Source organism: Vulpes lagopus, chromosome 8 (genome assembly GCF_018345385.1).
Source record: "Vulpes lagopus strain Blue_001 chromosome 8, ASM1834538v1, whole genome shotgun sequence".
Taxonomy (NCBI): domain Eukaryota; kingdom Metazoa; phylum Chordata; class Mammalia; order Carnivora; family Canidae; genus Vulpes; species Vulpes lagopus.
The window spans coordinates 40779205-40797786 of NC_054831.1; the positions used below are offsets into that span (position 1 = coordinate 40779205).

General features: G+C 40.9%; 1 protein-coding gene across 6 annotated transcripts in view; it reads left to right on the forward strand.

Annotated features, from left to right (window-relative positions):
• The window catches only part of MTUS2 (microtubule associated scaffold protein 2), a 585745-nt gene that overhangs the window by 499072 nt on the left and 68091 nt on the right, over positions 1-18582 (forward strand). Inside the window, exon 1 of one of the 6 annotated variants that reach the window (XM_041765702.1) lies at positions 15636-16280. The exons of the other annotated variants lie outside the window; for them this stretch is intronic. Coding sequence (XP_041621636.1) covers positions 16227-16280 — 54 coding nt within the window. The 5' untranslated portion in view covers positions 15636-16226. Of the gene's footprint in view, positions 1-15635; positions 16281-18582 lie in introns of those variants that run through there. 6 annotated transcript variants of the gene reach the window in all.

Here is an 18582-nt window from a genome sequence, read left to right on the forward strand (position 1 = left end):
AAAAAAAAACAAAAACAAGGAGAGGTATCCTCTAGTTCTATATACTGTAAATCCCTCGACTTCCCCTGGAGCTTTCCAGTGCTGCATCATCAAGAACTTGCTTTTCCCCTGTCCTTCTAGGGGATTCTGGGGGTGGGGCCTGATGTGCTGATTCTTAGGTGTGTGCACCTGGGGGAGCTGTCCCGCCCCCTGCCAGGTGCACAGATCAGTGGGAGCTGTTTATCCTGTGAGGCCCCTGTTCCCTGGTGGCCCTGTTCCATCCCAGGTACCAGGAGGAACACCACCACTGGCGTTGGCCAGGTCCCCAGCCCTGGAGTCAGCTCCCACAGTAACTACCGCAGCTCCCAGTCTGTACTGGCCTTGATGCTCTCGGGGCGGGGTGGGGGGGCGCTGATCTGCACAGCTCGGGGGGTGCCAGGTGACAGGAACGTCCTTGCTGTCCTGTGCCCTCCCCATCTCCGCCTGTCCCGGGGGGATCACAGGATCCTGGGCTGTGTCCCTTGGCGCCCTGGGCTCCGGGGCCTGCGCCGGTGGAATCGCGCTCCCGGGGCCGCGCAGCCCCCTCCACGGGAGCCGCCGCCCGAGCTGCTGCCGAGGCCCCGCAGGCCGCGCTCGGCCCGGGAGGTGTGGGGTGCTCTCCCCCGGGGGGCACTTCCTCTGTTAGTGACCCCGGGATCCTGGGTGCTCCACTGCCCCTCCTGCCCGAGTTCCCTGCTCCGAGTTCCCTGCTCCCTGTGAGCGCCCTTCTCTCCGGGAAGAATCTGGTGCAGATTTTTAAAATTCCCGCTTCTCCCGGGCGGGGCTCTCCTGTCCTGGAGGCTCTCGCCCCCGGCCTTAGCCCGGCTCCTCGCACCCCCCCCCCTCCGGATTGTTTTCTTTTCTTTCTTTCCTTCTTTCTTCTCCCTTTTCTTTTCTTTTCCATCTTCCTACCTTGTTAGAAGCACAAACTCTCTGTAGTGTTCCAGCTGTTCAGAGAGAGAGAGAGAGGCAGAGACACAGGCAGAGGGAGAAGCAGGCTCCATGCACCGGGAGCCCGACGTGGGATTCGATCCCGGGTCTCCAGGATCGTGCCCTGGGCCAAAGGCAGGCGCCAAACTGCTGCGCCACCCAGGGATCCCCCCTGTTCTCTCTTTAAATCTCAGGCCGAATTCATAGGTTTTCAGAATGATTTGAAAGTTATCTAGGTAAGTTGGTGGGGACAGGTGACCCTACTCTTCCGCTGTCTTGCCCCTACCCCCAATTTCTCTTCTCTAATTGCATTGCCTAATACCACTTGTACAGTGTTGAACAGTAATGGAAGTAGTGCATATTCTTGCCTTTTTCCTGATTTATATGGAAATTCTTCTAGCATTTCCACATTAAGTAAAATAATGACTTTAGGACTAATACTTTTATCATGTTAAGGTGTTATATCATGTTATGAATGTGTCCTTCAATTCTTATTTTCTTGAATGTTATTACCTGGAATGGGTATTAAATTTTTGTCAAAGGCTTTTAAATTTTTTTTTATTTATTTCAAGAGAAAGAGAGAGAGCAGAGGAAGAGAGAGAATCTCAAGCAGACTACATGCTAAGCATGGAGCCCAATGAGGGGCTCAGTCTCACAACTCTGAGATCATGACTGACCTAAGAAAATATCAAGAGTTGGACACTTAACCAGCTGAGGCACCCAGATGCCTCTTTTAGCAGGCTCTTTGAGCATCTGTGGAGATAATTATATCTCCCTTAGATCAATCAGTATAGGTTTATTTATATTGAAACAACTTTGAATTATTAGAATAAATCCCAATAAGTCATGGTATATTATTTTCTTTATGTGATATTGGATCTTGTTTGTTAATATTTTAGCTAATCCTTTTACATCAATATTTATGACAATGGTCTGCAGTTTTCTTTTTCTTCTGCTTTTTTGAGAGTCTCATAGGTTTAGGTATCAAGATTAGGTTATACTTAATTTATTAAAATAATGAAGTTTTCCTTTATTTATATATTAGTGATTTGTACAAGTTTACTTGCTGCTATAACAAATCATCACAAACTTTGTAGCTTAAAACAATAGACTTATTATCTAACACTTCTGGAGGTCAGAGGTCCAAAGTGGGTCTCACTGACCTAAAACCAAGGTATTAGCAGGCTGCATTAGTTTCTGGAGACTCTCAGGGAAAATGCATTTTGTTTGCCTGCTTCTGGAGACCACTCATGTTCCTTGGTTCATAGCTTCCCACCATTTCCAAAGCCAGAGGGATCTAGTTTTTCTCTTACCACATCTCTCTCATGCTGACTATTCTGCCTCCCTCTTCCACATTTAAGGACTCCTGTAATTACATTGGCCCTTCTGAATAATCCAGGATAATCTCCCTACTTCAAGGTCAACTAATTAGCAATCTTAATTCTGCCTGCAACCTTAATTCCTCTTTGCCAGGTATATGATACAGTCATAGGTCCTAGGGATTTTAATGCAGACATCTTTTGTGGGAAAGAGGCAATATTCCGCCTGCCATAATCTCCAATGCTCTAGAGCAGTATATAGAACACTGGAATTATCTGATTGTTGAAGGTTTGGTAGAAGAACAGGGGGCCTGATGCTTTTTTTTTTTTTTTTTTTTTAGTGGTACTTAATAATTGTCTCTGTATCCTCTGTGGAAATTTGGTCCATTTAAATCTTTCCTCTTTGTGAAAGGCTCAATTTCAGTAATCTATATTTCTTTAGAAAATTATAGATTTAATGTAGGATTGTAGATATATTCGTATAGAGGTCTGCAACAAAGTCTCTTATAACTTTCAATTATTTTTTCCATTCACTCTTTATTTCTTATTTTATTTGTGCTTTCTCTCTCTTTTTTTATTGTTCAAGTTAGCTTGTGGTTTGCTATTTTGTTCACTGTATTCAATTAAATATATTGGTTACCTATTTTCTATTTCATTAATTTCATTTTTTTAAGATTTTATTTATTTATTCATGAGAGACACAGAGAGAGAGGCAGAGACACAGGTAGAGGGAGAAGCAGGCTCCATGCAGGAAGCCCAATGTGGGACTCAATTTCGGCACTCCAGGATCACGCTCTGGGCTGAAGGCAGACACTTAACTGCTGAGCCACCCAGGTGTCCCAATTTCATTAATTTCTTTTGTCTTTAATATTTCCGTCTTAGTTCTTTGGTCTACTTTGTTGTTTGCTATTTTTTACAGCTAAGTATTTACATCCTTTTATTTATACCCTTTTATTTTTTACTTATGGAAGCATTTCGTCCTATGAGTTTTTCTCCAAAAACTGCTTCAAATGTATCCCATATGTTAGTGTTTTGTTTTTTATTTTTATTGGTAGAAAAAAGACTCTTTGACTTCATTTTGTGTTTTCACTGTTATTGAGGAGTTGTCAAATAGGCTTTTTAAATTTTTCAGATGGATGAACTTTTTGTTTTGAGTTTTGGTTAATGATTCTATTTTTATTTTATTTATTAATAATTCTACTCTTACTGCATTGTGATCAGAGAGTTTTGTTCATAATGTTTTTAATTCATGAAACCTACTGACATTTTCTTTGTGTTCAGTTTTTATGAATGGTTCAAAAGCCCTTGACAAAAAGATATGTTTACTAACATCCTCAAAATATAAAGTGTAATATATGTCTATAAGACATACCTACTTAATTATGTTTTGTTTTGTTTTGTTTATCCACTTAATCTGTCTTGAGCTAAAAGTGGTAAATCTTGTACAAAAATTTTGTTGCTGTGTTTTTTGAAGTATAGATATTCGTAAGTGTTATATATTCATTGTATATTTGGCTCTCAGCAATAAAAGATGCCCTTCTCTGTCATGTTTAACACTTTTATGAGACTGATGCACTGCCTACTGCACTAATGACACCCTTAGGCTTGAATTTTTATTTGTTGAACATCAGATTGCTACTATTGCTTTCTTAGTGTGTCTATTTTCCTAAATACCTTTATCCATCCACTTATATTTTGTTTTTCTGAATCATTTTGTTTTATATATTTGATGTATAAATCATATAATTGGGTCTTACATTTTAAGCAAAATTGAGGATCTTTTGCTTTTAATTGGTAAATTAGTCTGCACAGTTACTTTTATAAATGACATGTTAGATCTCATTTCTTTTTTTTTTTAATTTTTTTATTTATTTATGATAGTCACAGAGAGAAAGAGAGAGAGGCAGAGACATAGGCAGAGGGAGAAGCAGGCTCCATGCACCGGGAGCCTGACGTGGGATTCGATCCTGGGTCTCCAGGATCGTGCCCTGGGCCAAAGGCAGGCACCAAACCGCTGCGCCACCCAGGGATCCCATTAGATCTCATTTCTATCATAATGTTTTATAATTGAATGTATTATGTTATATTTTCTGTGTTTTTTCCCTAAAGATGTGTGTTCTTTTCTTTTTCACTTATGACCCCCAAAATTAGTTTAGTTGCCATTTATAACTATATAAAGTTACTGGCTATATCCCATATGCCGAACATTGCATACCCATGACTTATTTTATAAGTTGAAGTTTGTACTTCTTAATCTCTTTCACTGATTTGCCCACAACCAACCCCTCTAACCTCTAGTAACCACCATTCTGCTTCCTCTATCTCTGAGTCTGTTTCTGTTTTGTTTTGTTTTACAGATTCCACATATAAGTGAAATCATACAATATTTGTCCTTTTCTGTCTGACTTATCTCACTTAGCATAATACCTTCAAGGTCCATTCATGTTATTGGTTCTTTCATTTTTTAAAGATACATATATATTTATATTATATATATATATTTGACAGAATATATATATATATATTTATATTTGAGAGAGAAAAATGCATGCATACACATGAGCATGGGGAGGGGCAGAGGGAGGGAGAGGGAGAGAGAATATTGAGCAAACTCGATGTAGAGCATGGAGGGGGATGTGGGGCCCCAAGGTCATGACCTGAGCTGAAACCAAGAGTCTGATCCTTAACTAAGCCACTCAGGTGCCCTTACAGTTCTTTAATTTTAAAGAATAGAATTTAGGAGCATTTTATTTTTGTTATAGTTGTTACCTTTGTACTTACATCTTTTTGAATGTCCATAGTCCCTTGTCTTCTTAGTTAACCTTTGGCCATCTGGTTTGCCAGTTTAAAGGTAAACCCTTAATTTCCAACTATTGTCTATGTGACAACTGATGAGTTTATTTTACTTTCTTTATTCTGTCTTCCATCCCTTACCAGGTTTTAGTTGCATTATTTCTATTTGTTATGATGTACAGCATTTGTACATCAGTCTTCCACTCTTGTTCTCACGTTTACTTTTGGCTTAGACCTACAACCCTCTTTATAAACACTCAGATCAGTCCTCCTGCTGAAAGTTTTCAAGTCACCTCTTCATCCAATGAAGCTCATACTCCAGGCTGTTTCTAAAGAAAGACTCATGTCCTGTGTGTTTCCAACTTTTCCTATAGCCTTGATACTTGGATAGCTTGATTTTGTAGAAAAATCTTTGTTTCATATTTTTTAAAAAAATAAGTTGTTTTTATTTATTCCTTATTTATTTACATTTTCTTAGAGAGAGAACACAAGGGGGGAAGGAGCAGAGGGAAGGGGAGAGAAAGAGTCTTAAGCAGGCTCCATGCCCAGTGGGGAGCCCTACACGGGTCTCCATCTCCCAACCCTGAGACCATGACCTGAAACAAAATCAAGAGTCTGGCACTTAACTGACTAATGCACCCAAGTGCCCCTGTTTGTTCATTTCTAAATGCTGTTCCTTTGTTGTCTGGCTTTGAATATCTAATATATTGAATATCTAATATCTAATTTTTCCCCTTTTTGCCTAGAGATCTTGATTTTTTTTTAATGTCTAAATTCTACCTGGTTTAATAGGATACATCTTAGAATTACTAAATCAGGGTTAGTTTTCCAGCAGGCCCTTTCAATATGAAGATTCAATTATCTGGAAACTTCTTGTACTATAGTGTTTAAGTATTAGACTTGTTTCATTGTTTTGTTTTTCCTTGAGTCTTTTCTTGAGTCTTAACTCTGTATATCTGTTTTCCATTTCAGTATTTTCTCTATGACCCATTTTACTTTTTTTTCCTCCTTTTTATTTTCTTAGTTGTTTTTCTACTTTTCAAAACTATCTTATTAAATTTTCATCTTAATTTATCTCATCTTGGGCACCTTGTAATTTCATCCTCATTTCTGAGATAATTATTGTTTCTTCCATTTTGAAATTCACTATTATTTCCTGTTCCTTATACATTTCTATCATTAGTGCATGTATTTCACATTCAAAATCTTTTCTTTCATATCTCTAAATGCTATTTTTTGTATATTGAGTTCAGTTTTGAGTGTTCTTCTATAATTTTCTTATACTTCATTATTATTTCCTTGGAGGCAATTTTATCAGCTCTTGTTGGCTCTTACCATGATTATTTGTAAAAACTCTGTATTTGCTTATTCATTGCTTTCTGTTCATTTTTGTAGTATTGGACTGCTCTTTAAGATGCCTATTTTAGTATCCTCTTCCATCAGTGTAGCAAAGTATGGATTCTTGAATAGTTTTGAGTGAGTGGAGCCAGGGATTTGTGTTCTCTGATTTTCTAATGCACTTTATCTTGCAGAGCCCTAAATTTCCCCCTACATTTCTTTTCCCCTTTACTACCTCATTGCCGTAGGGCAATTCTCCTTTTCTTTATGTCTTTCTTCTTCCCCAGCAGCTCTTCATTGCAAAGACTGTCACTTCAGATCACACGTACCTTCAAGTTTCTTCTTGTCAGACCACCTGGATCTAGGCATTCTATATTCTTAAGTTATGCTGAGAATACGTATTCTATTTTTTCTTTCTTGTTATGCCTTGTTCATTTTGAAGAAATTTTTGGAGATAAGGACATAGGTAGATTCTGTTGTCTTTCTCTTTTTTATATCTGTACTCTGTATAGGTAGAATATGCCTCCCCCCTTTTCCTAAAGACATTTATTGTGCCTATTATCTTTCCTCTCTTTGATTTGAGTCAGTTTTTGGCCTCCATTCACTTATTCATTAGCCCAATAAATATTTATTTGATAGTACCCCTAGTAGTCACTGTTCAAAGTGGTGCATGTAACAGTGATAGAATGTCAAAATTCCAACCTAACTGGCGGTGCATTGTGGTAGGAGGAGATAAACAACAAACAAATAAACATGTTGCAGTGAGTGCCTCAAAGAAGAAAAAATCAGGAAATAAAGGTGTAGAGAGTACTGGAGTAGTTGAGAGTGTGTTGTAAATGTCCATAGATAGTTAGGAAAGGGCTTACCAACAAGGAGACCGTGATTAGGAAACAAGGTATGGGCATCTGGGAAAAGCGTTTTGCAGGCATAAGGATGGATCAATGGGAACAAAATGCCCAGCATGGGAAAATACTTGACATGTTGCTGGTACAACTGAAAGGCCAACATGGCTGGAATGTGCTAACTGATGAGGAGAGGGTTAGATAATGAGATCAGAGAGGTAAGAGAAGTCCAATTCATGAAGGGCCATTGAAAAAAAACTGGCTTTCATTCTGAGTAAGAACAGAAGTCACTGGAGGATAGAGGATAGAGAAGAGACATACTCTGACTTTCCCTTCTAATATTTCTTTTAGTCTAACTTATTGAAAATAGCCTGGAAGTAGGGGGTAGCAGTAGGTACAAGAACACCAGTTGGGAGGCTGTTGACATGATCCAAGTGAAATATGATGGCAACTTGGACCAGAATACTTACAGCAGAGGAGTAGGAGGTGGTCAAATTATTGATCTGTTTTTAAGGTAGAGCAAACAAGATTTGCTGCTGGATTTTATGTGAGATTATGGTTCATTACATCATTTGCAAAGAACTGTGGCCACCTTCACTCTAAGTGTAGGGTCTTTGTAAACATCAGATGTAATTAGTAATTGTGGGACACCTACCATTTCCTTCCCTGAAGTGTTAGTGTGTTTGGGAATCTGGTTATTCTGTACAGAATAAAAACTATGTGGAATCATTAGGCTTGAGGCTGTGGGAAAATCAAGAGTGAGCAATGCTAATAATTTATTTAGTGACAGACTCATGCAGATAAATGGCCAGGGTCTTATCATCAATGGGGAAAAGAGAGGAAAAATGGTAAAGTGGTTGTGACAGTCAGCTTTCTTCCACTCTTACACTGTCAAGATAGTGATGGAAAGCAGCACCCTTAAAATCTTGTACTTCTTCAGAGCTCCTAAGCGAAAGAAAAGTTCAAGTATATGACAGAGTAGTTTCCCCATGTTTGTTTGACAATGTCTGTGCAAGGGCCCAAGGATTACAGTTCTTTAAAGGTTTTAAATATCCTCCAGATGTTAGAGCAACAGCTGTGTTATTGCTTATTAGCAGGGTCTCTGTATCCTGAAGTTCATCAGCGTAACTAGGGTAAATCCACTCAATCTTTACTGTATGTATTCAACATTTAGTGGCACATTACTGTGTCTCTGGCACTGTGCTAAGTGATAAGGATACAGTTGTATCTTTATAGGCAGATGCAGTCACTGCTTTGGTGAAGCTGGTGACCTACTAGGAAGACAGACATTTAACAGATGGGATAATTATTTAATTGTCATGGTGAGAAATGCTCCAAAGGAAGAACAGAGATTTCTCTGAGAAACTTACCTCGAGGGATGGGAGACCAGTCTTAATCAAAGGGAGGAAGCCATATGCTGAAATCTGTAACACCTTTTCTGTAGTGATCCCAGTCTGTTCTTGGGGAGATTGCTGCTTCTCCACAGGATAGTAAGGAGGATTAGGGCACTGGAATGGATACTAGACCAGACACAGACACCACTCCACGGTCCATATTCTTTCATCCTTTTTTTTTTTTCTTTTCTATTTTATAATGGCAGCTACATTGATGGTTCCACTCCATGTCCATTAATCAGCCTTCTCATCTAATACGGGTCAGATAAACAGATGCACGTTGGGGCTTTGCCAGCTACTTCCCATCTCTGTATCAGATTCTACCCATCAGTTATCCAATCATGTCCAACCTATTTATTCAGCTAGTAAAGATCATTTTGAATTCCACAGCTCTTAGCAGAGTTGTCACTTCTGAATATAATGCAGAAACTTAAGGAGGATGCCTGTCTTGTAGTCATCCTACTCACTGATTTAACGGAAAAAAAATAACAAAGTTACTGTCAAAGACTAATGGACTAGGAAAAAAAGATTGTCCGGGGGCATAAGTAGCAACCTTCCAGAAAAATGCCATTTTTATGACTCTCTTTTAACTAGTCTCTAAGAACAGAAGAGTACATATGCCATTTGTTTCTTTTTTATTATTATTCTTTAATATCCTAAGTCCTTCGTATTACATCAAAGGTGTTTCAGGGCAGCTATTGTCTATATGCTGATGATCGTAACCACCTGTCATTTCCAGTTTAAAGGTTTCTGTTTTGTGTTTTTCCCTTTCTAGTCCAGTCTCATTGCATTAAAATCTCTAGATGGATTGTGTTTGGTAAAAGCTACGCATATTTTCCTGGCGATCCCCTTTGCTATAATCCAGTGCAAGAGCTCCAGCTCATATTTTAGATGCATGGGAAAAGGAGGGGCATAGACGGCGGAACCAAAATAAACAGATGGTTGCCTTGACAATCTGTAAGAGGCTCTTTCATAAGCATTTTTCATGGTTTTCTTTTGAAATAAACAGTGAGACAGTGAGACATTTTTATCTCATCAACCTCCTGCAAATGGCCCCATGACTTACAAACTGCACAAAATACCAAAATGCCTCTGCCAGGAAGCCACCTTTATCTGGCTTGACTCCTTCAATGATCCCATCCCGCATCACCCAGGAAACGTCTCTGGGACCTGTTGTCCAGGTAGATTGCTAGTACTGCAGGTGTTAACGTGAGTGAGGCATGGCAAGGGGACCGTGATATTTGGGGCAAGACAGATAGGAACAATTATTATCACATGAAGCAGAACGTCATTAGCAAGAGCAAGTATATAGAATGACATGATGTCACAGAGATGGAGGAAATTCCCTCTAAATGGGAGGACTAAGCAGAAAAGGGAGGTGGCCTGATGGGGAGGGGAGTCAAGTCTGAGCAGGAGACTTGAGTCTGACAGGGGTAATTGTGGTTAGGAGTTGGGTAAAGAAGTCCAACAACATTAAGGAAAACAAACAGAAATAACAAAATTGAATATTTTAACAGACTTAGGCCCATGGTGTCTGCTATGTCAGTCCAAAGTTATCTGCACATTGGTTTGTAAATATACATTAAAAAAAAAAAACTATAATAGAGGCTCTTGTTCCAAGTTCTGAAAATACTTATTTCATATATATGTTTGAATCTCCTCTTATATTTTCATACGCTCAGATCCTTTATCTAGATTAAAACACGACACAAACTGGCAATTGTGTAGGGTTTACAGATAAACAATTGCATTGCACTCAACAAGTGCAATGCAGTTAGTAAAATTCAGTGGCTGAGGACATAAGTTTTGGAGTCAGATCTGAGCTGAAGACCCCACTCTAACATTTGCTAGCTTTATGTTCACCTGACAGGTTGGGTTGTGCAATCTTTGAGTCAACATTTCCTTGTCTGCAAAATGAAGATGATAAGAAAACTTTTCTCACATTGTTTTGTGAGAGTTATAGGAGAAGTTGCAGTTGAATGCAAGCCCTTAAGCACAGTGCCTGTCATCTGTTAATGACCAGTGAAGATTTATTATTAATTTTTGCTCCAGAACATATTTATAAGGTTTTCTCTGAAGACATATGCCACAGGCCTTCTAACTTTTCTCAATGCTCATTTTTGTTCCAGTGCAAGAAAATACGCAAGGGATTAAAACCATTTCAAACTTTTTAAAATATTGAGAATCAAAATGTCCCAGATTTCATCAGCCTATGAGGTCACAGCTTCCTTTTATGCCAAATGACAGTAATCTAAAATCCCATTCTGTATGCCTTCAAAAAGTTCAGTCTTTTTTCAGATGTTCAAACACTTTGGAGACTCCTTAGAAAATTTTATGGCAGAGGGTGCCTCTCTCACTAGCCCTGGGCTTGCCACCATATGATATGTCCAGTTTATCTCCCTCAAAGTGAGTTTTACTGAGCATTTTGCCACTTTTAAAGGCCCCTACGGAAGGAGCTGTCATTTCCTGGCCCTAATCTGATTTCCTCAGTAACCCCTTCCCAGGTCTGTAGGAGGGATCATTTCTTGCAAGGGAAATCTCATTCCTTCCAGGTGGCTCTCAAAACACAGCAAACAGTCCCTTAATTTTGGTATCTAATTCTCATTCCCAACTAGAAGGAACTAGGGCTCCTGGAGGTGATGGCTGGTCCCAGATCTGAAACAGGAAATGTCCAAGATGAGCCCAGGATACAAAAAGCAAGGAAGGTAGAGTTATGTCAAAAGGACACAGGTGCTAACAAGAAGGTGCTCTCATTGGCCAGGGATGAAGTAAACTGAGCATCTAAAAAGAATAATAAATGCAGTTGATTAAGATACATTGTATACATTAACATGAAAACACGTTTATAATGATATTTTGAAAAAAATGAGAGAAAGCAAACAACCTCATTGGGTACCATTGCAACATCAAGTCTTCATTCAGAAAATTAGCACTGGAAAGGATTAAGCATTGATCTATCTTTCCTGTATAAACTGTACTGGGAACTGAAGGGAACTGAAGTCATCCTGTGTATGATGAAAAATCTTTTTCTTATGTAAAATTTCCAGCTAGGAAGGATGATGGAACCGGAACATCCTATTATAAGTCCCAGTGAAATAATCAACTCAGGTAATAAGCATTAACAGATGAAACCATCAGATGAAAGGTTAATGGGGAACTTTACATAGGAGGAGGTGAAGCTATTACGTCTTGATCTACTAGAGCTGCACTAAAAATGGGTCACCCAGACATTATGTACTTCTCGATGGGATGTAATAGTATGCACACAACATGACAGCTGAGGCAGTGTTGCCCAAATAAATAAACCTGAATCTCATCCAGCTGCAGGAACATTTCATTCACAGGGATATAGGAACAAGTGAAATAGCATTATGAGGAAGCAAAGAGGCAAAACCAGAATGTGGGACATTCCATAAGCCAGTTTCTAAGCAAGTCAATGGCAGAGCGGAGAAAGGAAGGGTAATGTTGATAAACGAGGGCTAAGATGCCAAGGATACATGGTCAGTTTTGTCTGGTGTTTTAATGGCATTGTGATTATATAAAAATGTTCATAATTTTTAGCAATGCATAATAAAGTGTGTAGGGTTTTGCTTCAAAATACTTTAACAAAGAAAAGCAAAGGGACACATGAAAATAAAATGACAAAATCTCCATAACTGCTGAATCTGGGTGATGGATGCAGTGGGGGGGAGAAAAGGGAAAAAAAAGAGCAAAGAGGAAATGTGCCAAAATCTCGACAACCATTGAAACTAGAAATGGGTATATAAAGGTCCTCTGTATTTATCCCTCTATTTTTGAATAGGTTTAAAGCTTTCTAACTTATAAGGAAAGAGACATGGCACAACTCTAGGACATTGGTGCATCTTTCAAAAGCTGGGTTATTTGCACTGAGATCTTACCACGTGTGCCATCATGGCAACACTGTAGAGGATGAATGGGCTGGGCCACCCCTAGTCTCTTGCCCCTAGCTCCTTCTGCACAAGAAGGGAAGATGGAGGGCACTTGATGTAATGCGTGTTATATGCAACTGATGAATCACTAAATTCTACCTCTGAAACTAATTTAAAAAAAAATTCAGGCAGTTTACAGAAATAATTTAAAAAGTCCTAGGATACCAACAGGCAAAGACTACAGATACATAATTCACAAAAGAGAAAATGCAAATTGCTAATAAACAAGTTACTCTTGCAAAGAAATGCAAATTAAAAAGCACAGTGGTTTTAAATATCTCCTGTTAGTAACTATTAAAAGTAATAGGTGGGCGAGGGGTTGGGGTGACTGGGTGACGGGCACTGAGGGGGGCACTTGACAGGGTGAGCACTGGGTGATATGCTATATGTTGGCAAATTGAACTCCAATAAAAAAAATAAATTAAAAAAATATAATACTGCAATGACAAATGAAAAAGAAATAAATAAAAGTAATATGCTGTTGAATTAAGAAGAAGAAAAAGAGAAGAAGAAGAAGAAAAGGCGAATCTTGGCTTTCTTGTGCAACCTCCAGAGTCCCACCCTAATCTCCTGTGGGTCACTATGTGAGCAAGCACTCCCATGAATCATCCAAGAACAAGAAGTAATTTTCTAGCACGGTACAATCTACATTCTAATTGAGAAAGAAACAGCTTCCTAAGATGCAGAAAGTCAGTTGTGCCAAAGAGATTATGCTCTCCATTACTGCAGGGAGAAGTACATTGCTATGGTTCTTAGCACCTCCCCAGTCCTACTGGCTCCGTCTATAGTAGGGGCTTTGCTCTACCTTGACTTGACTTGATCAGATAGGTCTGTTTCTAGGTAGAATGCAAGCCACCACCTTTTTTTTTTTTAATTTATAATTGTGGTTAAAATTCACATGACATAAAATTTACCATTTCAACCAGTTAAGTGGACAGTTCAGGGGCATTCTGTACATTCACGTTATGTGTAACAAATCTCTAGAATCTTTTTTTAATCTTGCAAAACCCAAACTGTACCCATTAAACAATTCCCCATTTCCACCTACCACCCCCAACCCCCAGTCCCTAGCAACGACCATTCTACTTTCTGTCTCTCTGCTCTGGGTGCCTCACATAAGTGGAATCATAGGGGTGCCTGGGTGGCTCAGTGGTTGAGCATTTGCCTTTGGCTCAGGTCATTATCCCAGGGTCCTGGGATTGAGTTCCACATCAGGCTCCCTGCAGGGAGCTTACTTCTCCCTCTGCCTGTGTCTCTGCCTCTTTCTCTGTGTCTCTCATGAATAAATAAAAAATCTTTTTAAGAAATTTAGTGGAAAAAAATTAAGTGGAGTTATACAATCTCTTTGTCCTTTTGTGACTGGCTTGTTCCATGTAATGTCCTCAGGGTTCATCCATGTAGTAGCATGTGTCAGAATTTCCTTCCTTTTTAAGGCTGAATAATATTCCATTGTGTGGATAGGCCACATTTTGTCCATCCATCAGTCAGTGGACACTTGGGCTTTTTCCACTTTTGGGCTACTGTGATCAATGCTGCTGTGAACATGAGTGCACCAAGGCACAGCTTTTTGCAAAATAAATGTTTTCTCCTAAGGTTTCCAAAGTTCCAGGAACAGCTCTGAGTCCAGATTTCAGCTCAAGATGGCATGAGCTTCTCTTCCTCTGACAAGTATACCCAGGCTCCCCTGCTATGGGGAGCAAGCCTGTGTGAGAGGGAGGTAGCATGTGCCTCAGACATGACGGAGCCTGGGCAGTGCTCACTGCCTTCCACCGGTACACTTTGTTTTCAAACAATAAAAATAAAACAAAACCAAAACCAGGAATTACATGCTGGCAAGAGGTTAAAAAAAAAAAAAGTGGAAATCTGCTCCCTTATTCATTTTTCCCATTCCCCAAGGGTAGGATGTTTTATAAGAACAGTGTGCATTTTCCCAAAAGCCTTCTTCTAGACATAAGCAAATGTGTCTATGTGTGTAGTTTTACTCTGTGTTGTATAAAAGTTTATTTCCTCACTCATCAGTGTTTCCATACAATGGAAAGGTATTGGATATCTAGGATGTTTCCCATTTTTATACTGTTACAAATAGTGCTCAATTGAATATCCTTATGCATATACCCTTGCATATTTATATGAGAGGTATTATAGGATGGATGTACCTTTAAAATTTTGATAGGAATTTCATTTAGATACATACATACATACAATTTTGGTAGGTACAGCCATGTTGACTTCCTAAAGAATTGTGCTAAGTTACCTGTTAGCTTTTTAAAAAATTATTTTATTTGAGTAGAGTTGATTCACAAGTGTTTGTTTACCTGTTAACTTTGAAGAAAGGTTTGAGCTTATTTTTTCAAATTCGGAGCACACATTTCAGTCTGTTCATATTTGATCACCAAATACCCTCGTCCTCTCTCCAAGCAAATTGAAGTAGCCTTGTGCTCCTTCATTAGAACCACTTTGGAGGATCTCAAGTTAATAAAATTACCTCATTTTTACAGCTATTGTCTGCTTATAGTCTTGGGCAAATTTAGTGAGCAGAGATGTGATTGTGTATTTCTGCGGGTGGTAGGTTGCAGGATTTCTCCTTTGAGTTACCAGGAAAGAGAAAGGTAACCTCACAAGCATTTGCATCTTTTACTCTCAAGATTACATAAATATATCTTAAATACCACATCTCTTTTGAGAGAAAACAACAACAACAACAACAACAACAACACTTTAGCCTCCATCCCCTTCTCTTTCTGATTTTTGACGGACTGAAAAATTCGTAATTACCTAGAAAGATCAGGTCCTCTAAGGCTCTTAGGCTAACACGCCCAGGAGAGAGACCGGCCCCAAGCCCCAGCTGTAATTACTGCAGCCACCTGAAGGGTTTGCGCCGCTCGCTTCGGCAAAGCGACTCCACAGGGTAGCTCAATGACAAAGATATCCTCAAATCAGGCAAATTTGTCGAGGGCGGCCGCCGACCTGCAGAAGAGCCATTGGCGGTCCCCGAGGAGGCGGGGCCGCAGGAGGAAGGGCCGTGCGGGGCGCCCCGCGCCGGTGGACCGCTGCGCGCTCGGGGACGGAGCCGGGGACCGAGCCGGGGACGCAGCCGGGGACCGAGCCGGGGACGCAGCCGGGCGCCGCGGGCCCTCCGGGGGTGCTCGGCGCGGGGCCCCCTCAAGCCCAGGCTCCTCTTCTGTGCCTCCTGCGCCCGCTCCCGGCGCTGCGGCGTGAGGGGCGCATCCGCGCTGGCGCCGCGGGAGGCGGGGAGCGGCCGCGGCCCCCGGGAAGGGCGGGCGCCGGGCCTCCGAGGGAGCTGGCCCTGGGACGGGCTCGATTGTTCTGCGACTACTGATTGGCCTCCCCCGAGGCTCCCAAGGGCCGAGGGACCCTCCCCGCCGCCCGGCCCTCCCTCCCCGGCTCCCGCCCGCCCCTCCCCGCAGCGGGATCCTGGGCGGCCGCGCCGCGCTCCTCCTCCCGGCCCTGCGGCCGCTGCGGATTCCTCAAGTTATTAGGAGAAATAAGGTAGCCGAGGGGACCACATGGAGGTTGTGACAGCTCCCGGCGGCGCACCCCTTTCTCCTGAGCCGGCACCTCGCCTTAGGACCCCGCTGACACGGTGAATGAAGAGGGCCCCTTGCCAGCCAGCCTGCCGGGATGGGCCACCGCTGCTGCAAGCCTTATAACTGCCTTCAGTGCCTGGACCAGACGGTACTTTGCCTTCCCTCCCCCTACTCTCCCCGCCTTTGAAAGAGCAGAGAGAAAGCCCGAGCCGGCCACCTCCGTGTCTCTCCCCTCGCATGCGTGTGCGCTTTGTTGGTGAGCGCGAGGCTGCCCTTAGGTTCCGGTGTGCTCAATTGTGAGTGCCCCGGTCTCACCTAGCTGCAGCGCCTTACATAATTCGCTGTGCCTACAGCCTCAAATGCAGCTGTTGCATTTTCCCCCAAGCAGCAGGGCTCCGCTCAAACATCTTGAAATCCAGACTGCCAAGAAACGCTTGGAAATTCCTAATGCATTTTAATGTACCTGTGAAATCTCAGACGTTCCAGTGGGGAATTTAGATTAGCTAGACATGCTTCTCTTGGCCAGCTGCTAACTTTGAAAGTTTACCACCTTTTTTTTTTTTTTAAACAAACAGCATCCATCCTTGTATTTATATTCTTAAGGTCAGAGAAGAAAACGCCAGTACAGTTGTCCTCGCTGTATGTCTTTGCATCACGTAGGGATGAATAACGAACATAGAGAGGCGAAGCGTTAAGGAGCTCCAGAATCAGAGGGTGTGTTCAAGTCCTCACTGGAAGGAAAATTCACAGGCAGGGACCTGAGAATAGAGCGGGAGCAAGTGAGAACTGTAGGCCAATTCCAACACAAAGCCTTTTTTTGCTTTTGACATTCGCCTGTGAGCTGACAGAGAGGGTGGGGGATGCTGCTAATTTCACTACTAGAAATATGTTGGCAAGAAATCTCATCTCTGTAATGTTTTTTTCTCACATACATTTGGATTTCTCCAAGATGCATGAAATGGAATTTAATAAGGGGTTGAAATTGCCTCTTCTCTACCCATGTGGGCATCGGCTGTGTAGATAGCTTGAGGTATAGCGTGTGACCAGGTGAAGGAAAACAAATAGCTTAATATAAAACTCATTACAAGGAGGTCACTTGGGAACATCTTTGTTATCATTTCTGTTTATGAACTTTGACCTAGGAAAATTACACTGATATTTTAAAAGTTAGCTGGTACTTTTGTTCCCATAGGAGTAACTATTTCAGTGAGTTTTGCTTTTAATACCATGAGGATGAACTAAAATATTTATATACACATGTATGAGCTATGAGCTCTTAACAAATAGAAGTAAAGGACGTTTGCAGTTGTCAGCAAAGCCAAAACTGAAGTGATTAAGCCCCTTTTCCAGAGAAGTGGCCACAAAAAAGTGTTGAAGGAAGCTTTGTCATGATAGTTTTAATAAAAGGAAAGCATTTGCTGCATGTCCCACAATATCATAATGTTCATATTCCTAAGTCATGGTACAAAAGTTTCAGAAATAGAAGCCATAATCTGCAAGCCTTCTTTGAGAAAATGTAGTTTACAGTGAACCTGTCCTCCTTTTTTTGTTTCAAATCAAGTTCTTGAAAATAATTATCCCTGTATTATTCTTTACCTTGGAGATTTGGGGAGACAATTAAATAGTATGTCTTCTCTTCCGCAGTGTGATGTTTCAGTAACTTTTGTTTGTTTTTTGTTTCAGTAACTTTTAAATGTGTTAGCTTTGAAACTTCAAACTTAATACAAATGGTCCTCCTCTGATGAAAACTAAAAAACTGCATCTGTCAACTTTCTCATTATGTGTACACCACATTTCTTGACTTTCCTTTGCCGTAGTTCAGAGTGATATCCCCATGGGAGGTTTTGGAACTATATATGCATAGGTGCTCATTTTAGGAATTGAGGGTTTTCTTTTTTTAAATTTTTTAAAGCTTATTTTTATTTATTTATGATAGACATAGAGAGAGAGAGAGGCAGAGACACAGGCAGAGGAGAGGGAGAAGCAGGATCCATGCCAGGAGCCCGACGCGGGACTCGATCCCGAGACTCCAGGATTGCGCCCTGGGCCAAAGGCAGGCGCGAAACTGCTGAGCCACCCAGGGATCCCCTCCTTTTTAAAATTAAAAAAGTCATTATTTTATTTAGTCGACTGCTAGTAAGGATACCTTCACAGGCAGTATGCTAAAATCATTTGTTTATTCAGTGGTTACCTATTGGGCCAGGAGTTGGATGCTGAGGCTCTTATGGGATTCCACTCCAGTATTTAGCTCCTTTAAATCCCACAGTAAAATCCATAGATCTGTTAATAAGCTCTAACAATCCCAGCATCACATTTGAAAGAGGCCTGAAAAAATTGTTGATAAAGTTGTTCTTGCTTACTTTGGACCAGGCTTAATAAACCTTGAGAAAGCAAAGAGAGAGAGAGAGAGAGAGAGAGAGAGAGAGAGAGAGAAGGAGAAAGAAGAAAAA